The sequence below is a fragment of the Carassius gibelio genome, chromosome B12 (assembly GCF_023724105.1).
Source record: "Carassius gibelio isolate Cgi1373 ecotype wild population from Czech Republic chromosome B12, carGib1.2-hapl.c, whole genome shotgun sequence".
In the NCBI taxonomy this organism is placed as follows: Eukaryota; Metazoa; Chordata; class Actinopteri; order Cypriniformes; family Cyprinidae; genus Carassius; species Carassius gibelio.
Genome location: NC_068407.1, coordinates 7,212,195 through 7,230,597, shown reverse-complemented (window position 1 = coordinate 7,230,597; position 18,403 = coordinate 7,212,195). Strand labels below are relative to the sequence as shown.

General features: G+C 37.4%; 1 protein-coding gene across 1 annotated transcript in view; it reads right to left on the bottom strand.

The window, feature by feature from the left end:
• Window positions 1-241: 241 nt before the first annotated feature.
• Window positions 242-18,403, bottom strand: part of LOC127968775 (glutamate receptor ionotropic, NMDA 2C-like) — a 43,719-nt gene continuing 25,557 nt past the window's right edge. The window contains exons 5-13 of the mRNA XM_052570110.1: window positions 16,360-16,571; window positions 11,581-11,749; window positions 9,584-9,737; window positions 9,150-9,275; window positions 8,311-8,540; window positions 7,214-7,374; window positions 6,619-6,806; window positions 5,911-6,143; window positions 242-5,220 (exon numbers count right to left, since the gene is read on the bottom strand). Coding sequence (XP_052426070.1) covers window positions 3,841-5,220; window positions 5,911-6,143; window positions 6,619-6,806; window positions 7,214-7,374; window positions 8,311-8,540; window positions 9,150-9,275; window positions 9,584-9,737; window positions 11,581-11,749; window positions 16,360-16,571 — 2,853 coding nt within the window. The 3' untranslated portion in view covers window positions 242-3,840. The remainder of the gene's footprint in view (window positions 5,221-5,910; window positions 6,144-6,618; window positions 6,807-7,213; window positions 7,375-8,310; window positions 8,541-9,149; window positions 9,276-9,583; window positions 9,738-11,580; window positions 11,750-16,359; window positions 16,572-18,403) is intronic.

Sequence of the window (18,403 nt, the reverse complement as noted above, 5' to 3'; positions counted from 1 at the left end):
AAAACATTTGTAGAGCTAGACCCAATTTAAATGGACACATGTAAACTTATACAAACCATTGCAATAACCAGCAACCAGCTCAACTAGAAACACTTGAAATATATATATATATATATATATATATATATATATATATATATATATATACACACACACACACACACACACACACACACACACACACACACAAACACTGTTGGAACCCATTTCCACGTAGTGATTCAAATTAATAACACTATATTTTTTGGATTAATTATCTTTAATGTGCAACGTTTAGTTACAGCTCTTCAATTATAGATTTGATAGATTAGGACAGACCCTGGATTCCTGATATCACTGCTACTCTTCGATGCGATAAAACAGACAGAACAGTATAGTACACGTAATACTCATAGGTTAATTAACATTGTGCTAGCAACTTGATAAAATCACCTCATTTGATTTGGATATGCTCAGTGCAGACAATGTACTTGTGATTGTGTCGACTTACATTAACTTACACCTTTCATTCAGTACCGCACTGATAGGCTTGCAACAGAATACAGAGTATAACAACGGATATACATTTTCAGTTAGTCATTGTTGTTTGCAGGCAGGCAGCGAGTTAAGATACGTGTTTATTAGCCTGTTCAGTTGTTAATTGATGGAATTTCAGACTGCCAGCCTCTCTGTGGTGTCTTTCTTCATCGCCTTTCTCCCTCTCCCGCCAGGCTGTGAAGCCCTTGGCTCAAGGTGACCAGCAGCATCTGGGACAATTTGCAACCCTGAAATGATGCTTCAGAGAAATGCAATGATATGAAGGCGTGACAGTGCAGGTGTGAGTAATTGTTTTATTGTGAGTGTGTCTGTAAATGTGTGCATTTTCTTTTCCCCTTCTGTACAGTCTTTTCCTTTTTCTTTCAATAATGCCACTGTGATAATATACTGTAAATAGTTATAAATACAGATTATTGGGGGTCGGGAAAATACTATTTCAGTTTATCTACTTCAAAATATCACATTTTTAAGAAATAGTTCACCCAAGGAAAAAAAAAATCTAATTACATCATGGTAAGCATTACTGTACATCACTTGCTCACCAATAGATCCACTGCAGTGAATGGGTGCCGTCAGAATAAGAGTCCACACAGCAGATAAAAACATCACAATAATCCACAAGTTATCAATATTCTTCTCCAGTCTTGTTAAGCAAAAAGCTGCATATTTTCAATAAACAAATGCACGATTAAGACATTTTTAACTTACTGTTACTTTAGATTCAAATATGAGTCATCTCGTCTGAATCAGGAGAGGAATATGCAAAGATCAACGACCATTTACAAGGAAAACAGATCTAAACAAATATGTCATAGGATTTTGTTGTGAGAGCACAACAGGGGATAGATTTGTATTTATTTGTTTCACTGGTGAAAGCAATATTATGGATAGAGGACACATTTGAGCCAGTAGCAATGGTTTAACATTAAAAATGTCTAAAAAATTTTTTTGCAAAAATTCAGCTTTTCACTTGGACGGGAGATGTGTTGATTATTAGTAGATTATTTTGATGTTTTTTAATCAACTGTTTATATTCTTATTCTGATGGCACCCATTCACTGCAGAGGATCCAAATGATTTCATGCCAAATTTCTCCAAATCTGTTTCAATGAAGAAACATCAAGTATCAATCATCTCAGATGACCTGAGGGTAAGTAAAGTTTCAGCATATTTTCATTTTAGGTGAACTATTTCTTTAATTTGTTACTTGGTAAATATTTGTAAAATTTACTAGCAGTATCTGAAAAATTTTCAGTTATTTCTTATTCAGTGTAGTGTCTACAATAAAATCATAAAAATACCACTCTTATTATTACTTGAGTAGAAATAGATGCTATGGATGATTCCAAGGGGGCTTAATGGCAAACAAATCCTTAAAATGATCAAACACATTCAAATGAACATGTGAATTATTAATGTTTCGAAAACACACGTCCGCCTAGTCATTCCATTCCATCTTTTTCATGGCTGGATGAGACCAGGCCCCCTTGACTCTTAAATGCATTTCATTTTTCACCACAGCTACCTGTGGCGTTGATATATTGCTGCTTATTTCAACCAGAGGACGACCCCTAGCCTCCCTTGATGTTTTTATATGCATGTGTTGAATCATTCATCAACTTGCAAGATCATTCAATAATGTGCTTTTCAGGAACACAGAGAAATAAGACTTTGCTTGGATGATGATGATGATGGCTTAAGCCCGCCTCTCTTTTTTTTTTTTTTTTTTTTTAAATGAAACGTGTGTCGTTCTGCAGCAGGCCTCTTTTATGATGTCACAGAACTGGCAGAAACATCATGAAAGAAGTACAATTATCCTGCTGTACATAAATCTATCTGTGCATGCTGGCAGTATTGAAGATTGAATCACTGTTGCCGCACTGTGAACTGTAATACGGCAATAACAAAAGAAAAGCTTGTGATGAAAAAATGTAAAGTTTCTCGATGTTTAGATTCTCAATCGCTGCTCGCGACTCGCTGCTCGAAAAGAAGGCTCCTTATCAGGAGATAACAAAAGCCTTACAGCATAATTACCCCAGCCTAGGTCACCTTGTGCGTCGCGAGAATGCCGTGCGGTGGAGACAGCCGACATAATGAAATCCTAGAGTAAAGGACACTTTTTGGTAACATGTCCTCCTGTATAATCACTCCACAGAGTTGCTTTAATGAGACTCTTATGACAACCTCAAATGAGCCTCATGAGCTCATAAACATTCAGATATTGTAGCTTAAATCCCAACTGAAGGAAGTGTGGTTTCTCATTTCCTTGTTGTTTCTCTTCTTTTCCATCCGTTGCGCCATCCTTCTCTCGCTCTTTCACACTCTGGAGCATTGCAAGTTTATTTTGAGGCACAGACAGATTTCCTCGTGGGTATGTGAGGTTCAGTATGCAGGTCAAACAGACTTGATAGCAGTGGTCCATCGCCAACAGCGAAACTGCCCTAAACCTGATCTTATGGGTGACAGGCAGCAGACTTTTTTTGTGTGCGGATATTATTAAAGTAATGTGTCTTTCCGTCGTGTCACAACTGCAAACAGCCAATCCCTGTTAAAAATACGCCATGGCTCTGCATATAAAAGGCAGTGTTCAAAGAGTTATATCCGTCAGCCATCTAAAGAAGACAGCAGTTACAAAGGACTAACTGATGGTCCTTTGTGATTTATTAAAGTGTGAAGATCCTTGATGATGCTAATATTAGAGTACCATTCAATTTGCTCTTCTTCAAAAGCCCGCTCACAGCAGAGAGAGAGAGAGCGAGAGGAGATTGGACATTGAACGAGAGACAGAAAGGGAACGTTAGAGCCTGAAAAATCCACTTATATAGCCCTGCTGTTAAAATAAAAAATATCGGACACTATGTCTAAAGTGTTTACAAAATTCAGTATCATAGAGAATTACATAGTGTATAATACCAAATGTACTTCAAAATGAACACTTCATATAGTTTAGTATCTCTCCTACAATCTTTGAAGAAAAAAATATTTCATCCAGTCAGTACGGTAGCAATATGTTGTATTTTGTGGACTAAGGAGATAAGAACGGCTAATCATTTACAGTTCTACATGTCCATTCATTCATCCATTCAAAATTTAGAATGGATTTGTCTATTTCCTCAAATACGTTCTTCAGTTATTACATTATTGCACTTTAAAAAATTAAATCTTAAATAAATTTAAAAAAAGAAAGAAAAACGGAAACCAGTAACATGGTTTGTGTTTCTGCTCAAGTTAAAGGCGAAGTCATTTTATTGGTCAGTAGAAGCTCGTAGGCCAAATAGTTTCTAATTGGCACATGGAAGAAGTTCAAACCTCTGATTCCAGACTGGAAATTCTGCCCCATGTCATGGGCACAACAGGACTGCTATGAACCACCCTGCTGCCTGGAACAGGCACTAGATGGTCATTCTGTTGGTGTGTGGGTGCCCTATACCCTCCATATACACTGTCACTGGGATGTCCCATGCATGGGAAGATGTTGCATAATTCAGCAGGTCCATATGACAGTGGGCTCTGGTAGACTGGCAGCTCTGGGTAGGAGTAGGGTCTATGTACCAAACTGGATGCCCTTCTGACAGCTGCCACGTTGTGGAAAATCGCTTCTTTGTAGGAGGGAAGCCTTGTGGACTGGCTGTGTCTGAGCTTCTGACTTTTCCTGGGGTTTCGCCGGAAGGCGTGAAGGTAGTTGTGATCCATTGGTTGGGTGTAACACAGGGTGTTCCTCACCCGTCCATGTACGTCCACGCAAGGGAACAGGTCGGGTATAGTTACTTGTGGGGAAGCTGTGGCAGTGGGTCTGTCACCTGGGAACCGAACTCTGTCGGGACCCCAAGTGGCTTTCAGGAATGAAGGTCTACGATGAAGCTTCCTTTTCCCTATCAGAGGTATGTCATCAAATGTGGGGTCGAAGTATGTTTTGACGCAGGTATTACAAGCTGTGTCTGCGGCTCCAAAAGGATTTTCCCTGAAGGATGAAGTCAGGTGGTTTTCAGCAAAACTGTTTGCTTCGTTATGACATGTTGATTGGTTTTTATAATCATGAAGCCCCCTCAGATCCATGGACTCTACCAAGAGATTCTGGGGTCTCTTTTTCCGCCTGACCGCATCTGAAAAATCGCTGTGACAAGGCTTGTGGTGTTCGGAGTAGATGTCTCTATACGGGACAAAGGAAGAACCAGGATGGGCCAGGTTGGATGGAGGATCATGCATGGCTAGATGAGGTGTGCTCAGACTGGACACAGGAAGCATACCGTCATAGAGACCCCTAGTCCTGGCAGGAAGCGTGTAGCGAAGTGGAGTGGGCCGCGTTAAGACTCTCTGGTTTACCATTGGTGGTGGGCTAGAAATGTTGGTGTGTTGCGTGAAAGGTGGAGTTATGGAACGCTGCATGTGAGGTATGTGGTTCTCTGTGACATTAGTGATGTAAGAGAAGTGACCAGGAAGTTTTTCAGTCGTGGTCACCAATGGTATACGCGCTGGCAGGCTGCCACTGTGTCGACTCCAGTTCTCAATGGTCTTGGTGGCGTTATCCAATGAGTTTTCCACTTTGGCTGAGGAGACAATGTCCTTGGCTGTCTGCAGCATTTTCAGCATGTTGGCCTGGGCGTAATTGGCTGTGATGTCTGGATTCTGTATGCTGGTAGATCTGCCAATATCTTCGACGCCATTAAAGCAGCTGTATATGCCCTGAAATGTAAAGTATCATAATGTCCAGTGAACAGGGATTGTGGATTCCTACAGTGAAATGTTATTTTGTGAATTCATTCATGTCACTGAGGTATTTTTCTCCATTATAATAATATATATATACTAGATGATTTTGTGAGAGAACAATCAGTTGAGTGTAGCGAAGTATATATATATATATATATATATATATATATATATTTTGCCTGTATAAAAAATAGCACAATTCTGAAAATCTAATCTAATGAGTCAGTTTTTTTAATGAGTTGTTTAAAGTTTTTTTTTAGTTTGAATAAAACTAAAACACTGCCCTTCATAATTTGCAGCATTTGCAGAGAGATCATTTTTTTCTATCAGAAAACATTTAAATTTAAGAAACATTTCTGATTATCAATGTTTGATGTAAAGAAATTAAAAGTACAGGTTTAATTTGAAATAGAAAGCTTTTGTAACATTATAAATGTCATATTGCTTCTTTTGATCAATTTAATGCATCTTTGCTCAATAAAAAACTATTTTGAAAAAAAAAATATTTTATTGAAAACAAAAACTTTTGAATGGTAGTGTATGTAAGCAAAATGGACATATATTCAAATGAACCGAAATCAAACCAAATCAAAACTGGAACTGAATCAAGTTAGAATCTAAAAAATAAATGTAATGAAATATAAATCAACAATGAAATCTTACCCTGCTAATAGCCAGCAGGAAGTCTAAGTGATCAGACTTGTGGACAGAGTGCCTCAGTTTCCAGTAAAGTAAATGTTCCCAAGCAAAGACCAGCAGGCTGAGGCCCATGGCCACGAGCAACATGTAGAAAACACCTGCCATGTTGTCTATGTCTAGTTTGGAGCTCATGACCTCGTTTTTCTCATTCTGGCATATTCCAGACAGCCATACTGTCTCCAGTCTCTGTGTGTCCCCTGCATGAAAGGAAACAGGGTCAGGAATATTGCCAGAAACAAGTGGATACTGTAAGAACCACATATGGCCTTGCCCCTGCTCCAAAACCTAGTAAGCTGCCTACCTAGACATAATGTTAAGACATGAGTGTTGGCTGTTCCAAAAAAAAGGCAATATTGCATGGGCTCTTTAGGGTGAAGGCCATTGCAGAAAGCATTGTGTTAAATATGAAAAAAAAACAATAATAAAATACAATTTAATAAACAAAAATGCACTTGGCAGCAAGTTAAAGTAGCTCTCTAGGTTTTGAAACAGAGTCTGTTTCTACTGTTCAGTGGAGGCTCTCTTATGTCTGTAGCTTGCATTGACATTTCATATGTAACCTCTCAATTTTTAGCACTTTTTTTTTACAGTAAGAAGGGATTGTGATAGCTTCCATGCTGGGGCAGAGGATATTAAGTGTGGACCAGTTCCGGTCCCCCAAGTGCAATTTACCATCTCCCAGGAACTGGAGGAGAGCCAGGTCTATGGGGCGCTTCCAGCGGGAGTCCTTCTGCAGAGCAATGCCGTAGCCGGTGGTAGCAAACACCTTCCCACTACCAATGGTGACCAGCTTGCACCCCTCATCCTTGCCAGCCATATAATTAAGAACTGCTGCATCATATATGAAGGCGTCCAACTTCCTACACAGAGGACAGAAAGGAGCCCAAGGCAAATGGCTTAATAATTACACGTAATTATGTCAAGTAAATAATTAGCTCTTGTTAATTTATATTCCTCTTTTCCTTGACAAATGGGGAGCAATACATTATTAATGCTTGGCTGTTTTCACTGACCTTAGATCTCTGCACCTCAAAAATAACCAACAAAATTGCTTCTAAATGAATAATGACTATAATGATCAGTGGAATAAATCTTAGACTATCAACCAAACATTTCACTGACATAAAAGGACCGTTTTTTTTTTTTTTTTTTTGACGTGCTATGGTATTACCATGGTTTTCTTGAAATACCATGTAAATGGTATCACCAGAGTTAATTTTTCTTTCACACAATCACACACACATAAAGTGTAATTGCTGAAGCCCACCCTGTCTTGAGGCTGTTGAGAGCTTCTTCCACTCCCTTCTGGTTGTATTTTATCATGTGGGTGTGCATGTCAGGGTAATTGCTTCGAATGTTCCTCTCTGTGCTGCCGTTTGGGACCGTCCCAAAGCGAAAAGGAGGATAATGTTCCTGGGGTTTTTGAAACTGAAACAAAAAGGAATAGATGGCATTTCAGTTGTTTAGCTGAGGCAGGTTGCGGCTTAACCCTAATAGTGTACATCAACACAGATTACATGGACTTTACACAGAATCACCTACTGCCTGGGTGGTAGTGACCTTGGGGAAGGACATCAGAATTATTGCTCTTATATTTCCTCCTCACTGATTAATGCAATTGGACTGTTGGCAATAATTCACTCATATTTATGCACATTAGACTAAAAAAGGGATAAGGTAATTCACACTAAGTGACTATATTAAACAATACTTATATTGTTCTTCAAAGCTTCTCAAATTCTTGCCTACAATGCATGAGATTAAGCAGTCAGAAGGCAGGATGCTCAACGACACAGAAACTACTATATTATTTTGGTTCTAGCATCTATTAGTAAGGCTCCGGGCGCTTGTGTTTGTGTTTTTTAATCTATGAACGATTAATCTATTGTTGTTCTTCCTTGAGGTCTGATTCTCATTCGCATAATTTTATGGATTTCTGTCACTTATAGTGTTTTCTTATGAAAAACAATGAACAAAAATGTTAGTGATCCTGAGATTATCTTTGAGACATTGGAATTTTGAAAGGTGCCAATTTACTGATTTCAATCAAGCTTTTTTCTTGATGCTGAATTTTCCTCATATTTTGACAAAAATGAATTGATTGGCTTATGAACAATTAAAAAAATTACTTCGCCAAGGAATAAAAAGTTGACAAATGATCACAGTAAGACATCTTATTTTAAAAACTTGTTTAATATTTAACATACTAAATATGGATAGTAGGTGTAACCAGTCCTTTCCTTTCAACTTTCCTTCAGAACTTTTTTTAGCACATATTTGCTATTGCACACACAAAACACATCAAAAGGTATCCAAATACAGCCTCGCTGTCATACAGCTCATTTACAATTATATAACACTTACCTTTTTGTCACTAAGTCCAGACACAGTGTCAATGTACTGCTCTTGGATCATGAAGGCAGCTAAATTGGCTGTGTAGCTGGCGAGGAAGATGACAGCAAAAAAAGCCCAGACCAGGACCATAATTTTGCTGGTCGTGCCTTTGGGGTTTTCAATAGGAACAGAGTTGTTGAAGACGATTCCCCACAGGAGCCAGACAGACTTCCCAATGGTAAAGGTTGGACCCCCAGGGGCTATAAGAGAGGTACATTAAAATATGACTATAAAATAATATGATGAAATTAAATAGAGTCAAAAGTTTTCATCAAGGATGCAATAAAACAAAAGTAATAGGACAAAACATTTCTATTTCAAATAAATGCTATTCATCAAAAAATCCTAAAAAAAAATATCATGGATTCCACAAAAAAAAGCAACACAACTGTTTTCAACACTGATTACAAGAATTGTTTCTTAAGCGCCAAATCAGCAGATTAGAATGATTTATATAATACACATATGTACGTCCTATATAACAGATGTTCTGTCTCTTTCGATTGAATTAGTCTCAGATCAGTCCACATGGGCAAACTTTCTTTTCTAGTTCCACCTTGACATCAATTCTTAATGTGGTTCTTGTGTCTCACACACAGCCACAGAAAAGCCAAGCAATCAATCAAAGTCAAATTAGCAAAGCGACAAACGTTAATTAAACCTCCGAAAAATGACCTTTTACACTAGGAGACAAGTACACACCCTGTCAGCTCGGTTTATGTGGATTGATTAGGCTGCTTCCACAACTATTCTTCCTCACCTAGAGCTTTGTGTCTGATGGAGAGAATACAGAGAAAACCCAGGCTGACCTTTGGCACTGACAAGGCTCCGGTTGTAGCCGACAGGGCTGAAGTACTCAAACACGAACACGGTGACTGCCACAACAGTCAGGCACATTACAAACATCATAACCCACACGGCTGGACTGTAAGGCTCTGCAAGACAGAGAAAGACACGTTTCGGTTCACACAAGACAAAATACAAAAATGATCTGATTAACTGACTTGTAAAATGTAAATGCTGTGCAGGCAGCATAAATAATGAACAAATTATCAGTTTAACAGAGACTAAATGCTTTTTGTGTGCAGAGTTTGCGATTCAGTAGAGAATGTTTTATTCTCGATTTAATTAAAAATTGGAATCTAATCACAACCAGCACTGGAAGGAAATATTTAACACTGCCTGCAAGCATCCCCACCATGAAGGTGGTCTTGGAAATAGATGGCTTAGGATGACTTCTCACCCAGGAAGGCAGAAGGTGAGACTGTTCCATTGCTTCTGGCCACCATAACACTAATCCCAGTCTCCACGAACGGCACTGAAAAGTCAACAATCTCTGATCGCTCTTCATTGATGGTAAGCGAGCCAATTGCCATATCTGCACGCTTGTAGAAGACCTTGAACAAGGATAAAGCGAGTAAAAACTTTAGGCAGTCACCAGTGGCATACCATTATATTTAGAGGCCTCCGTAAACTGTGAGATGGGAGTCTCCCACAAATTTGGGGGTGATTATTAAAAACTAAGTTACACATTCAATGGAGAACTTACTTTTAGACAGTTAATAAAGTACTTTCGTCAATTTTCAGAAAGAAAACAATAAAGCTTTATTAATAAGGCAATGTTAATATGACAGATAGTACGTCTAGACTGTATTCCAACTATTAAGTATGAATAAAATCTGGACAAAACTATTCCTCACGTTGACGTTACCTTGTGGCCAACAGCTTTATTTCTTCCCTGCCATTTACAATTACAATGACTCTGCCGTGGACTTATGGTAAAGTAAACTGTCCATTCTTCAGAATTTCAGTGGAAAGAGTTGGTCATACATGTATTTTTCATTATTCATACATAATACTCATTTGCCACTGCTTTTAACGTACTATATTGCAGACATATTTTGATGTTGAGAATGTCTCCATGCAGTATTAAAGTCAAGTAAAAACAATTTACTTTCTAATAGATCATTTGGAGTAAATTTAATAAAACCGCTTAAAATGTAATGTTATATAATATAATAGTTTGGGGTCAGTAAAAAAAGAATGGAAGGATGCATTAAACTGATCAAAAGTTCTTAAGAATTTTACATTATTAGAAAAGTTCAAATGAATGCTGTTGAACTTTCTGCTGATCAAAGTATTAAGCAGAACCACTTTTTGATATTAATTAGAAATGTAATTTGAGCACCAAATCAGCATATTAGAATGTTTTTATCAGAAGGAGAATGGGAAAGTGAAGACAGTGGTTGAAATTCGCCTTTGCCATCAAAAGAATAAATTACATTTTAAAATATATCAAAATATAAAATATTTCATTTTAAACTGTAATAATATTACTGTATTTCTTATTATTATAATATTACTGTTTTTACTGTATATTTGATCAAACAGATGCAGTTTTGGTAAGAATAAAAAAATTCTTTCAAAAAAAAAAAAAGTATGTAAAGTATACTGGCTCATAAGAGTGAAAAAGCCTCTGTCTTATCTGTCTTGTACATCAGTGTCAATACCCACTATAAATGTGCTTTCCATGTTCCAATTTCTTCAAGGAATAGAAATGGACACGAACCACTATCCCTGTCATCACACAACTTGTAGCATCGCAAATTAGTGTTGACAGATTTGTTTTGCCGTCAACCGCAATCCGCCTCATAAATGAAAATTCCTGATATCACAGTCATGTCAGTCCGGAATTACTATGTAGCTATTATATAATCAGTATTTATCTCATTTAATGATTTATTTCTCACGCAGTGTGAAAAGCATTTAAGCCCTGTATGTGGAGCGAGGGTTTGCTATCTTTAAACTCATCGGCGTTTGAGCAGATGCAGGTGATGAGAACCGATGAAGTGATCCGCAGCTGCGGAAGACACTTAACCACCGGATTAAGTGACACTACACGCAGCAGGAGGTCACAGGATGCAATGTGTCAAGATCGTTTTTTAAAACCAGTTATGCTCCATTAATGTCCTTAACAACTTTAGCTGCAATAATTGGAGGTTTTCAGAGATCTGTTAAATACAGAAAGAAAACAGGGTGTGAGTAATGTTAGGAAAAGTGCGTTGACACTGTCATAGGAAGCCGATTTATTTTTTGTATCACGCTGTAAATGGTTTTATTTTTATATTCTCAGATGTTAATTTAGCTCATTTCCCATGAGCTCTGAACTGTTGACATGTTTGAAGTGTGAGTGCGTTTATGTGAGAAAAAGAGAGAGAGAGAAAATGTGCCATTTCATACCTCTCCAATCATGCCATTCCAGATGCCACGGACCATCTTGCCATGTTTCCCATTTGTGACCAGATAAAGGTCGTATGAAAACTTGATGGTGCGTGAGAGCTTCTTTAGGATGTCTATGCAGAAACCTTTGCAGCAGAGTTTGGTGTAAGGCTCATTATGACCTGTTACACTGCACATATGCAAAAAAACAAAACAAAAAGAGTTTTAAAAACAACAAAGGTAAACGGAGCAAAAAGATAGCTTTACATAAGAATTTGTCTCAAAATTTAAACACAAGTCATATGGACCTCTTTTATGTCACTACTAGGATGCTTTTCAGTCAATGTTCCTTGTAACCTTGTTCTTTGTTTTAGGTGACTATTCCTTTAACCCAATTAGGAACCACATGCTTCCATTCAACATTTGGTGAACATGATCAAAGCTTATAGTTCTATGGCAAAACATATGGTGTGACACACATCTGAAAGAAAGATTAAGACAGAAAGGCTAAATAATTATAACTGGAGTAATACAGATATGAATACAAAGAGAGGAAATGATCTGTGCTGCCATAAGAGGATATGAAGAACATCAGAAGACTTCATGTACAGAGATAAAATGCTATCTATAGTACAGTACATCTGAGGACTTTTCTCTTACTGACCTGAGAGCTTACATAATTATGTTGACCCTATAACCTTAAGCACATATCTTTGGAATATTATTTCCACCGCAGGATAAAAAATATAAAGTACAAATTTGTGATAAAAACTAAGAATATTGAAAAAAGGAATTGCGGTGTACAAACTCGTACTGCGAGAAGAGAAACTGAATTGTTATTATCTTGCTTGCTATTTTGTGTTTATATCTCACAATTCTAAGATATAGACTAAGAATTCTAAGAAATAGTGTTTTAATTGTGACATTCAAAAACTCATAACTGCGAGTTTATATCTTCCAATTCAGATATATATATTCTGATGCAGAAATAAGCTTCCATACATAATAGTATATATATATATATATATATATATACATATAAATATATATATATACAGACTCAAAAAGCAAATAAAAAATGTCTCTCCTCCACAAACTGCTGTAATTTAAAAACCTGTAGCCCAGAATCTACAGAAACTGTGTCTTGGTTGTGAGCATTCACAATAAAATGCTTGAAACAAAGCGATGGCCTCCATTAACCGTTAGATGCTGGAGGCACTCAGCAGAGAAACTCTGAGAGCAATAATGATACATCACCTCTAACCTCCCCCAGACCTCCAGTGTAATGAGCTGTACGGGGAGTGGACTTGGGGCGGAGGGATGGCAATGCAAGGTGTGCGGCACTGGCAGCAACCATAACAAAGAAAGACAAATGAAGTGTTTGGAAAGATGAGAGTCTCCCTCTGCAAGCGGTCTGGACGTAACATAAACAAGCCTGTCTCTGTTCTAGTCTGTCTCACCACCTGCAAACGGTGCTGGTGCTTTGGGTTAAGTGGGCTGTGAATTGAGGATTAGCTGTTTAATCAGTCAAACACATACACAGACATGAAGCACAAGGGACAGAGATAAATAGAAAGTTGGTGTCAAAGAGCAGCAGTCTGTTTCCTGGCATAATGGACACAGGCACATGAACACACTGTGTGACTAGGGAGTGCCAATCAATTATTTCTCCTTTAAACAAAGTTAATTACAGTACAGTACATTGAGTAATATGGATCTCGGTTATCATTGGCGTACAGTCAGTTATTGTGAAACCATCGCAGCTGGATGAGACAGTGGCTTGACCTATCTTTTCCAGAAATGGGTGTAGCACATCGATCTGGTTGTAGTGGACCAATGCATTTCATATTAAACACAGTGCCACATTAGTGCCGCAGTCTGCTGACCTTGATATATACGTGGCATTATAAATGCCAGTGACTGCAATGGATGCTCTGGTGGTGCTGAATTTAGAAAGAATATACAATATTTAGTGGAGACCTAGTTTACACTATCAATTAGAAGTTAAGGGGTCAGTAAGAAAAAAGTGTATTTTGCTCAACAAGGCTGCTTTTATTACTTTTAATTTAGTTTTATTACAATTTAAAACAACTTTTCTCTACTTTTTGTACAGTAGTCAATATTTGAACTGGATCAAAAACGTTAATCAAAGTTGTCCTAAGACAAGAATGCATTTTGGTTTTAGGTTTTAGAACAACTTTTTGATCCACTCCAATTGTTGACTAGTATATTTTGCAGTGTAATTTATTCCTGTGATGGCAAAGCAGCCATTTTTTCAGTCTTTAGTGACACTTGATCCTTTGGAAATCTAATATGCTAATTTGGTGTTCAAGAAACATTTTGTATTAACGATGTTAAAGACATTTGCACAATTTAATATTTTTGTAGAAACCGTGGTACTTTTTCATGATTCTTTTGTAAAAAAAAGCGAATTACTTGCTATACAAAATTATAAATTTTTTAAATCAATGTAGTATACGGACCAATTCTCACTATTAACTAGTTGCTTATTAGCACCTATTATTAACATACTGGCTGTTTAAAAAAAAAATTCTGCATCAAACTAATTATGCATGACCATATCCCTTCCCTAATCATAAACATAACAACTTCTTTAAATATTAATAAGCAGCAAATTATGAGTTTTTTTCAAAAGTCATAGTTAATGCTTTGTTATTTGCAAGAATTGGACCTTTAAATAAAGTGTGACCAAAAATCTCACTGACCTTAAACTTTTAAACAGCTGTTTGTGTATACAGTATATAGACTTTATATTTAAATACATCAATTATAAATAAATTATAATTATAGTATATTATATTGAAGGTTTATGAAATACAACAAATGAAAAAGGTAACATTAAACTGCCACCAGAAATTATAATTGATATATTCTGTAAAACAAGAGCATTATTAAACAATGCAATCTGTTGATAAACAAGCTAAATCTTATCTTAATGTATGGCAGTGACACATTTTAAGCTGAGAGAGAGTGTTTGAATCCAACATAAAAAACCGCTGCTAGAGAAAACTTGTGCTTTTGAACTTTTGTCTCAAAACCCTAAAGTTACTGAGACAAACTGTTTGTGGCAACAAACCCTGGTCTCCCCAACCATATTTTGGCATTTATACTTTATGCCAAATCCAGTGACTAATTAACATATGTAAAACACATTTGTAGACAAGAATTGGGACTCATTATATAATAAGCTCATAAATTCACCCACACATGAAATGCCTATAGTTACCTCAGGTCCAATTAAAAGCAGTTGTCACACTTTCCAGAACTTCCTGAACACCAGTGCCAATTAGCATGAAGGTGTGTGATGGGCCCACAGCAGAACGTCACCATTATGGTTATTGATCATTGTTTCCCCCTCAGCCATCACACGCTCCCCAAGGGGTGATTACTCTGCTTTATGATTTATTTACACTCTCTCCCCTCAGCATGGAGCCATAATGAGCCTGTCATCTCTATTTCTCTGGGTGCGACACACTCCTCACTCACCATGTGTTACCTCCAGAGCTGCACAATTCACTGAACCTGCTTTCATTCACCTGAGGGAACCAAAGACAAAACTTTTCGAATTACACTATTTTACCATTCAAATACGTTGAACAAACACGTCTAGGAAATCCACGGACAGAAGAAAGCAAATTACTGTGATCAAGGAGTCACAGATTTTAAATTGCAAGTTTATGCCTAGGGCGAGAAGGGTTGAGGGATTAATTGCTGGAGTGAGCAAAACAATTCCTGATAATAGGTTTGGGGTCTTCAATCCAGTGAGCTTGTTTAAATCATTAAGCTCTCTGGTAAATGAAGATGAGACTGGTTTCATTCACAAGTGCACTAAAATTTAGTAACCCAGAGTTAGGAAGCCTCTGAGATGCTTAAATTGAATCTCATTTCCAATTTTAGAAACACAAAAAAAAAAAAAACCTAGCGGCTTTTTAACAAGCTTTTGCTCTAAGGTGATGTTCTCAAGAAAAAAACAGGACTGTTATATCTACACAAATTACATAAATTACCCTTTTAAGAGAAATTATTGACTCAATGATCCGATCATACCATTTCTCAAGCTTTTTGAAAGCATGTTAACCGTTTATGAATAAGAACTGCATTAAGATTATTCTAAGATATCCCAGTAACTTTCTTTTCGGTGAACTACGCCTTTAAGTAATACTCTTGAAAGGTAATTAGCTGCATCTTGAACTCTCTACAAGCTCGCATATGCAACACCCCAATAAAGTGTGTAATAAGCTTGCTGGACTGTAACAAGTTGCATATGCTAAGTGACTCTCACAGCATATTGCTAAATGGGGATGTTTGCCAATTTTGTGCAGGCTTTATTAGACTTTTCTTTTTAATTAGCAGACTCGGTTTTTTCTTGTTTTCTAATATCAGAAAAAGATGGCAAATATATAACACTGAATGTTAGATGTTTTCACCTAAAGTTTAGCATTTGTTTGTGTTTGTACGGTGACTCATTCTAGAAAGTGAAAAGGTTACTGTTGCTTATTTTATAATTATTAATGGGTACCTATTATCGTCGTAGTGGGTACAATCCATCCAGTGGACACTCTTTATTGTTCCCTTTAATAAGAGACCATTCATTTTTAGGATCAATGTAATCAAATTAGTACGTTTGCATGTGCAGCAGAGAGAGGATGATCTAATGTTGGGCCTGTGCTCTTTATGAAATTTTCTAGATACTGGTCTCATAAACAAGCCCTTTGAGGAATACCTTCATAAACAAAAGCCACAGATGTTGACCTTTTGAAGTCACATTCACAGATGTACCTTTCAGTTCTGTTGGACTGTCGACGACACGGCACAGTATTACGCACACAAGTGCCTGTGGCAGGATCAACACTCTCCACGATGACAAAAGGCCTCTCCTCCAGCGTGGCCACAGTCAGGTGCCGGTTGTCAGACACGGGCTCCAGGAAGCTGCCGTAACGGGGCCATACAGGGTATCGCATCTGCAGAATCCCTCCCTCGTAGCTTCCTACCTGTGGAGGGATTCAGAAGAGGTTTAAATGTGGATTAAAACATACGAACTGCAAACAAAGCATATGTGTTCTTCATTGACTTCTATTGTTTTTATACTGAGCTAATTATATTTTCTACCCCCTATATCTAAAGCAAGGCCTACATTTTTATTTCCATTAACCCTGTAAATTCTGACATATTAACTAATTGTCAGAAAGAAATCTACCTTTTTTAAATGCAAAGTTTACTGAACCCTTTAGAGAAAAGTTGAATATCATATTTTATACATCAGGCTTCTACGGCTCATATGCTATAAATATGGAGCTCCTACTAGAGGAAAAAAAAACCCTCAATTTTATTTAGAGGCCAAAATTTAGCAAAAATATGTAATTTGCAATTGTTGATATTTATTTAACCAAAAAATTCTGAGCTTAGGATGTAAATCAATGAGATATTTAGAACAGTATTGCAGACTTCTTGGATAACATGCATATAAAAATCACTTTTCACTCTGTAACCCTAACCCTAACCCTAACCCAAAAATATGTCTTAGTAAGATTATATTTAAATGCTTAGTTTTATGATGAAAGCTCTGTAGTTTTCAGACAACAGAGGGCATGGAAGTTTTTTTTTAGCAAGGTTTGATCAACATTTAGAAGACATTTGCTTGGTTTCTATTTCATCCTTGTAAAGACCTTTCGAGAGGCAAAACCACACACAAACATTCAAGTGAACGATAGGAGCGATAAAGGAAAATGTTCCAAAGTCCAATTCATGGTGTCTTCCTCAGGGCTGTGTTCTATTTTTCATCTACACTCTCTAATACGATACGTTATTCGTTTGTCACACCATCAGCGTGATGTATAACCAAATATCCCAAAGCTTTCTTACGTTATTCTCTTTTATTGCTCTTATTGTTTAGATTTTTCCTCTGAACTAGGAATGAATTTGTAATAATGGTTAGAATTTATACTACTCCAGTAATGAAGGTGTTGCACAAAGCCGTAAATCTCCCAGGGCTCAGAGGCTCACAGGGAATCTTTACAGAGCTGTTTGTAGACTGTGGAAAAGCCCCATTATCCAGAGAGAGCTCAACCCACTGGTCCAGCTCAGCTTAAAAGAGACTATGGAGAGCTGGTTGCAGAAATGCCTCCGCTAAAATTTCCCAAGGATTTATGCGTCACACCCAAATACCAAAGGGGGAAGAAGTACAAATCTGCTGTCCATCCCTGGGACCCTGTTTTGAGAGAAGAACATACTCCTAAAATCTAAAAGCTGCAGTCCATTAGCTGGTGTTGTTATTACCTGACTACTTCTTGAATGTGTGACCCCAGTTGCTCGATTTGAGCAAAAAGTTTAGCATCTGTATTCCCAAGCCATTTTTTATTTTTTTTATTTAGAAAAACATAAAAGAGCCCAAAAACGAGTCCACAGCTGCATATCCTTTCATGACAAAATGCAGGAAAGTGTTGCCACTAATTGTGCAGCAGCTGTTTGACAGCATTTCCCAAATGCAGCGGAGGCTTTTCGGATTGGGAATTGTAATCCATGTTTGGTTATGGTGTTTGCTGTGAGGGGAAGTGAGCGTGATAAGCCTCGGCAACAGGGATTTATTGAAGAATCATTCATAAACTTCAGCAGAACAAATATATTCAATCTCTGGACTCCAGGTGTGAATAACATGACAACCAGGTGGCACATCATCTGATCATTAGCAATGACGACAAGAGCACTAAAGAACATTTTATTTGCACAGGGTGTTCTGAAACTAAAGAATGAATCCAGACAAAGCCCAGCAGTTATTTCTGCCTGTTTTAGTGCGCAATTTCATCCTGAAATAGGATGTGTAGTG